Raw genomic sequence first — 8,265 nt, forward strand, 5'->3', positions numbered from 1 at the left:
CTATGTATTAATTTAAATATTGTAATACTTGTTTTCTTTAACTTTCATATGTTTAAAATAGAAATTCACTGTAGATTATATGAGGCTTAAATTGAGGATAGACAAGTAGACACCTCTAAACAATTGGTTCCCTCAAATCAAATCAGAACATAATCATATGAATATCATTTCCACGTGTTTTCAAAACCCCATGCTATTAAGTTTATTATCTTGGATAGTGACCCTGTCCCCTTGAGAATGATTATGGACTGTTTTGTGAATTTTGAGACTTTTTAAGCATGATGATTGGCAGTTATGTGATGTTAGAGATACATATTTAGAAAAATATGCCAAATTCTCCGATCACTCAATCGTGACATCGGATCACTTCACTTCTCCTTTTAATTTTGTGGGAAAATCTTCTCAAACTTCAGTTTCTAAACCTATTTCTTAAGTACACGTTCATATTACTGCAACGATCTGGTTAATTTAAGTTTCTAGCTATTTGTAGATGTTTGAGGATTGAAGGTTAAACCGGAGCTTCTCGACTGTAAAAGCTTGGGGTATGATCTTTCATCACCTCTATGGTCATCAGAGCACATTGCCTTAATGTTGCACGTTTCGGACTCAAACCGATATCCATCTCTTGAAATCAGATGGCAACATGAGATGCTGTAGTAGTTTACATTTAGATAGCAAACATATGAAGAAATACAATTAAATTTTTTGCAAAATCACAGTTATAGGGTCCATCTAAAGCCATAAAATATCAGGAAATTATGTTTGCAAGCATACTCGTTTCGGATACCTTCAGGTAGCTCTGCTAACCAAATTTTATAACCCTGTAACTAATGCTGATGATAACATTTGAACTTTTCCTTATCCATGATGCTTTAGAATATCTGCCAATATTCTATACATGTACCAGTCTTAATTCATCAATTCTTACTTGATGGATTATTTTTATACCATAGAAATCTCTGCTATAGCATTACAACATATCTGATGCAGCTGAATATTGTCAGTGCCAGACCTTGTAGTCGGTATTTATAACTAAGGAAAATAATATAAATATTTTATACGCAACTGCACATCTATCAAGTTATTATAGGGAGAAAAAAAAAAGAGAAAAAACAAAAACGAGTTAAAACACTGTCTAGCTTGATCTTGCATTTAAATTCAATTCTACACCCACTACAACTGTTCACTCACAATGAAACCAATAAATGCTGCTGAACAGTCTTATGTTATATTAGTTGCACCATAATTTTTTATTAATCTCCGTAACCCTTTCAGGTTTATCCTCTCTAAACATTGAAGACACTCGACTGCAAAAGAAAAAAAAAACCCAAGTCCCTGGGTTTTGGTATGTCATCTAGATTGACATTGAAGTTTCGGGCTGCAATTTCGCTTTTTACAATGAAACAGGCTAAGGATCAGAGACAAGGAGTATACGATAGATATGAACGTATGAAAGAGAACCAGTTTGGTTTTAATTGCAAATTGAATTGGTAGAAAATTCAGTGAGCCGCCATTTTCTTACCATAATATCCGATTGCTTAAACAATACTAGAAAATAAACCATTATCATACATATATAATATATTTCTACATCATACAAGTCAGTACTATGTATGTTAGTTTCGGTTCTCTCTATATGACCCTCAGTAGGCTTTTTTTTCATTGGAGATGAAGATGCTTAAATATAAATATATGTATATATATATATATATAAATCAGCTAAAACCTTTAAAGCACCACTATTTTGCTTTCCAAGACGAATTAAGAAATACAAATTTAATCAACACACGTTGGGGTGGATTTGTTATCCTAAACATAAAAAACTTGATTGTCCTTACTAGCACAAGAGGCTAAGCCCCTGCTTGAATAGTTTCGGAGGGCCTTGGTCTGGTGGGTGCATGAATTTGCAGTTAGGGCATGCAGGTGATGACTTGCAAAGCATCACCAACATGTGGCATCTCATGCACACTGTTGCTACCATCTCTTGATCTTGCTGATCATTCTCCTCCACTGCCAACCATGAAAGGTTGCGAGTTAATCCTCCCGATGAGTTGATCTTCTTATCAACTGAACCGGCCCTCGTGGGGCCGACGGAGTTGTGCTTGTTGAATAATTGGTGATCTTTTTCATTAACTTTCCTTACTGATGAATCGCATGGTAGGTTTAGCTCAAGGTCTAAGCTCATGTGAACGGGGCTTGGGGGTTCAGGGCTTCTCCTTGGATCCTTTGATGTTCTCTTATGGGTCCTTGTATTGTAAAAGTGTATCTGCCCTGACTGAACATCGAAGAAAGCCAAGCAGTTATAAGGTTGTAGCTATTGTTTATGTAACAGTAATACTACTGCTGAATCATATTCTTCTTCTAGTTATGTATGTATGTATGTATGTATGTATGTATACCTGAATGTCTAAACATCTTTGCCACTCCAAAGGTAATGGAGTCTCGAGGTGTAGCTCCATATCGAACACCGATTTTATGCTTTCAGCTTTAGATCGCTTGTCAGAAGTTTCTTCATGATCACCTTGTGAATCTTCTTCCAACTTTCTCTTCTTGGATGAATTGTCGAACTCTGAGATTGTCTTTCCGATCATATCTGAAGGGGAGAGGGGGGCTTGAAAGGAAATCATATAGAAATTAAAAACTACACCAAAGGTAGAGCTATATAGTTTTTAGCTATCTTAGTTTTCTGTCTTTTCAGAGAGAGAGAGAGAGAGAGAGAGAGAGAGAGAGAGATCAAATGGATGAAATGGTTTAGGTGGTTATATAGGCTAAAATTTGGGGTGTTAAAGGCAAAGTATAACTGCAGGGCAAAGCTTTTCGATTGAAGAAATTAACCAAAAGGAAGGGCCTACCTATGCATGACGTGCATTCCAAGTTGGCTCTTCAATTAACTACGCTACTTCAACCCAAGCTGCTGCTATTCAAAGCTTAGATGTGAAGTTCTAACCAACCTCTCTCTTTAGTCAATTATATATAAATTTCACCTGATCTTGATGGCTCCTTAATTAAACCCCTATTAATTCCAAACTAAATTACAACCGTAAATGTGTTTTGGGTTCATCATATTCACGAATTTGTTACTATTGTGACTAATTGCGATGAATAAAAACAAGGTAAAAGAACAAGGATTATAGTATCATGTTGCGGGAGCGATCCAATCCCGATATATCCTAGGTGTGGGGATTCAACTTTTTGAAGCCATATTAGAGAGTGAGGCAAGGGAAAAAGTTAGCTAGTTGTGGGTACTTAAGAAAGGCGGTGAGAGGTGTGGAAGGGGGAGCTAGGGACATTAAATGAGAAGAGTGTGTAAACAGTTGAAAGGGGAGGAACTTAGTCTTGAATGCCAATGGGATCTTTAATAACATATAATAACTTCAACTTCCACAATTGGGTCACTCAAAGAACTACAACTTTTAAAGCTTTCAACACCCACCTTTTGCCATTTCAAACAAATCCCCATATCAATTCAAAGCTCTGAACACCCCTCCTCAGCTATATCCTAATAATAACTAATAATATAAATTCCCATCGGCTAAAAGCACCATTCCATACCGATCAAGTATCTTAAGCTCTGGGAACTAACTGTTTTAATCTCCTAGGACCAGCAGCAAAGGAAACCTCTTAATTTTCGATTCTCCGTACAAAAAAAAATCTTAATTACTTCAATTATTTATACTTAATATTCGCCTTTAACGATATAATCCTTGTCTTTTCTAAAAGCTATGTTATATAGCCATGACCAAATTACAACATGCTGTAACTTTCAAAGCTGATATATGAGCTTTCAGTATCCAACTATGTCAGTATATTCATATAAATATACTGTACTCGCCCGTGATATGGGGAACTTTTCACTTGAAAAAGGAAGAGTAGTATGGGAAGCAAGGGGCAAAAAGAAAGTTAGGGTAAGTAGTTTTGAATGTAAGAGGAAAATGATGATGTAGGTGCGAAATATATAATGGTGCATGGCGGTTTAGACGTTAAGTGATATGGAAGTCCTTAAGGCGATCGAATTTCACCAACCAAATATAAATTGGTGAGGGACCCTAAATAGAGACTAGACAGCAGATGACATAAATATACCCAACCCATTTTAACATCCTCCCCTTGTAATTTTTTTTCCCATAATAAGCCTGTATTCCTGACCTAATCAACCCTTCCAATCTTGAAAATTATTAATAATCTTTAGCAAAAACAAAAGGAAAAAGGGTCCAAAATCCAATTCCACAAAAGCCATTAAAGGCATGCAGGCATTGAGAGAGAAAGAGAAGTAAGTCTACCTGCCTTCATTAACTCCCCATCTTGAATTCACTTAAATGCAGAATTCAAGGGAAGGGGAGGATGACCCATTGAAAACCCACCTCGCTTTCTTCAACATCTTTCGATTTCATCGTCACCACCTTCTGTTTTAATGCTCTCAACCCAACTCTTCTTCCCTTCATTTATGTTCTTCTCTCTCTTTCTAAATGTTGATTTCAAAGGGTTTTAAATCACAATTCCTACTTATGAGAATAACTGTCAGAATCTACCACTCTCACTAATAAATTACATGTGAATCACTTAGATCCCCAAATATACAGCCTTTTTAATCCCATTGTCACTTTGTTAAAATTTGGGTACCATTCACCAATTTCTTTCCAGTCCCACAATTTAATGAATAATTATTTGCCTTTACCCGCCTAAATCCCATATCTATATTACTGTTGCTCACCCATTAGCACCTAAGCACCATAACTATATTCATCCACCATTTAAAACCCAAAATTTATTTTTTGAAGTTTATAGTTAATATGAAGGATTATTATCGGATTGATTGTGGTAATTTTTTTAAATTTTATCCTTAGATATTTTATTTTTATTACCTTTTAAATATGCAGATATTCTTTTATCCGCTTATAGAGTACTTGTATATATTAAATAATTATTTTGTTATTAGTGAGATGATATTTTAATTATTCCAGTATATAAGACTTAATGCTTTTAACGATTAAGTTCGAGTTTTACTGTGCGAAAAATTATGTATAATTTAATTCGTTATTGAATTAAATTATTTAGTTCAATGCTTATAAGATTTGATTTTAAATGAAATTGTTATATAATTAGTTGTAATTTGAAAATAAATTTATTTTTTTACTTAATATAAATATATATTTGTTGCCTTTTCTTTCAATAAATTAGTATATGAGAGCACATGAAAACTCTGCAAACCCTAATCTAAATTAGGGAAGCGAAATTATCTCACTATACTCCTATAAAAGAGGTTATTAATGCTGTTGGTTGTGCCTTACTAGCTAGCTACTAGTCACTCGTCACTTGTATTAATTATAATAGTGATACGTGGTGACGTCGATTTTTTGCTCCCTTAATAACTATGAAGTTTTACTAACAAGTATTGTTAAAAATATTTCGAAGAGGTTATAATTTTTAATGACATTGATTAAGGAGATAAAAAGAGGAAAATATAACTAATGCATTTTTAATAAAGTAAAAAAAGTAATATTAGAGGTAAAACGGTTTTTAAAGCAATATTAATATAGTAACTTGTTAGTGTAAGCTATATTGTAACTCAACATCATGTAATCTGGCATATTTAGTTGATATCTTTTAAGTGAAAAATTTTAGATCTTTAAATGCACATACTTTGAGGATTTTTAGCAAGTACTTTTATTGAGTTGAATTGTGAAAATTAAAGTCAACAAGATTTCTCTTAGAAAATCTCTGCTATTCTATTTCATATTGAAGACCTAATCGAGCTGAATTCAAAGAGAAAAATGTTCCCATTGATTGTATTTTTGACAAGTCACTTCATGTCTATTTAAGTTTGTTTGTTATTTATGTATGAGAGAGGGAAAGCACTTAACTCATTCATTGCGAGGAACTTATTCTAGTGCATAATTGTTGTAAATAAATTATCTTAATTGTGCAATTTGTAACTAAGTTTTCAAGGGGAAAGTCTTAATGGGGGAGAGTGAAGTTGCAATTTGGTGAGTGAGTTGAATTTAAATCATATCTTGTGCTAAAGATTGATAATGGGTTATTCTTTAGGCAATGCCTTGTAGATGTAAGAAATTTTTGAATTGTATAACCAACTTTTATACCTATCTCATTTTTTTATTCTATTAGTTAGTAAGCCTACTTGCAATTGAATGTGCAATTGGAAAATAAAAAGCAACGAACTCTCAATTGGTATAAGAGTTAGCCATGATGAACTAAGTGAAGACCCTATCATTGGTTTACTGTTGAAATGTAAGGAAAATCAATCTTGAGACCTCCTATGTTGGATGGAATGAACTATGCCTGCTGGAAGGCAACGAAGGGTTTCATCAAGTCCATGAATAAGAAACCCTAGTATTTGATCTTGACTACTTGGGAGCCCCTAACAACTGATATGAGTGGTGTAAAGACTCCAAAACCTGAGGTTACATGGACTAGTGATAAGGGAAAGTTGGCCAATGTGAACTCTAAGGCCGTTAATGTAATTATTAATGGAGTTTCCCCTCAAGAACTAATACTGTTAAATAGCCCAAACTCCAAATGCCAACAACAATATTTGGTGCTCTAAGGATGCAAGAAAAAGAAACCTTGTCTGAGTTTCACGCAAAATTTTATGGCATCACAAATCAAACTTTTCTCTTAGAGAAGCGTACCAATGACAAGCTAGTTAAAAAAGTGTTTAGGTCTTTGCTTAAATGATTTGTTGTAACACCCCATACTTGACCCGACCGTCAAATCTAAGCTACAGGATGTCACTTTCGTTGTCGGAGCAACTACGGTCAATTATATTCAATTTCAACCATTAAACATTTAAATACAAGTAATACAAGTGTATGATATGATATATAATCATTTTTGGATTTTATATGAGCTTACGAAAGCCCTTTTGCAAACCCAATGTTGAATTTGGACCAAGTTGTAAAGATTGTAAAATATCGGGTTGACGTTGCGGCTTCAAAGGTTCCTTATCGTGACGTAACTCACTGACTAGGTATTGTCGCGACGATAAGGGCTCGACATTGCGATGTGACTGTTTGTTTCGCAAAAGGTCTAAAATGGCATCAACTTGCATCACCTAAAATCAATTTTCATCAATTAAAGCTACTAATTCAACCAAAATGCAATTTTCAAATGTGCAATTCTAACAAATCTCATCGTTTACATATACAGTTATATTACATGACCTTACATTTCATATTAAACACTTATGGCATCATCTAAAAATTTACAAAATAGATACATTCATTCATATATTATCTCAAGTAATTCATCAATTCATATAAGCCATTTAAGTGTCAAATTCATTTACACAATCCAACCATTTGACCATTTCTAATTCATCAATCTAAGTTCAAAGATGGACATGATAATGTAATATGCAAAAACTAACTCAACCTAGGTACATTCCATATATTTAACCAAAACGAGACTATACAAACATTGTTAAGTTGAGAGTCACTACCTAGATGTTGGAATCACTTTTCGTAACCTCAAGATACACATGTACCTGCGGACAAAATAAATAAACCATACACTGAGTGATAAAGCTCAATGATACTTTCATGATTCAAGATAACATATCTTAAACATTAGTAATTGATCACAAAGTATAAATACATTGCCTATACAATTTATATTCTATCATGCCAAGCAATTCCATTATGAATTACATATAGGAGTATACATATGGCAATTAGCAAATTAATCTATTCATCATTGCAATAGAATTGACCAATTCATCCTAGTTTCCAAATATCAAAGTCTATATCATTTAAACATTCCATACCATTTATGAAACAAACATATATATATATATATATATATATACCTTTAACATTAAGTCATCCAATTCCATGATCAATTAACATCATTTAAACATGTAGCTTTCATATTTGAACATGAATTCAACATCCATATGCACATGTTATTGACATTAAGTCATCCAAACCTCATGATTAATCCACACCATTTACCTTTTAACTTACCATTTAATCCCTTTCTGGAATTTACCAATTTATTTGTACTCATTTCGGCCTCCAAGGCTCATTTTCAACCATTTTCATAATCTCTTTTGTTTAGTCTTTTTAACATGAATCACATATATCACAAGTCATATAAAAACACATATATTGTTCCATATATGTTAGAGTGTGATTTTGCATATATTTTAAAAAGTTTCTCATGTGTTTTGATGACCTAATATGCTTGTAAACTCATCTTTTGGTTGAATTGTGTATTTTGTAAGATAAAAAGAGAGTTACAATCATTTGG

At 33.4% G+C, this 8,265-nt stretch overlaps 1 protein-coding gene across 1 annotated transcript; it reads right to left on the minus strand.

The window, feature by feature from the left end:
• Window positions 1-1,720: 1,720 nt before the first annotated feature.
• LOC105770572 (protein CURLY FLAG LEAF 1) lies at window positions 1,721-2,741 on the minus strand. The gene is made up of 2 exons (XM_012591829.2): window positions 2,400-2,741; window positions 1,721-2,275 (listed from the first exon to the last, which is right to left on the minus strand). Exons 1-2 carry the CDS (start codon window positions 2,625-2,627, stop codon window positions 1,838-1,840), a joined length of 666 nt encoding a protein of 221 aa, XP_012447283.1. The 5' UTR covers window positions 2,628-2,741; the 3' UTR covers window positions 1,721-1,837.
• Between the last annotated feature and the right edge of the window lie 5,524 nt (window positions 2,742-8,265).

This window comes from Gossypium raimondii, chromosome 5 (genome assembly GCF_025698545.1).
Source record: "Gossypium raimondii isolate GPD5lz chromosome 5, ASM2569854v1, whole genome shotgun sequence".
In the NCBI taxonomy this organism is placed as follows: domain Eukaryota; kingdom Viridiplantae; phylum Streptophyta; class Magnoliopsida; order Malvales; family Malvaceae; genus Gossypium; species Gossypium raimondii.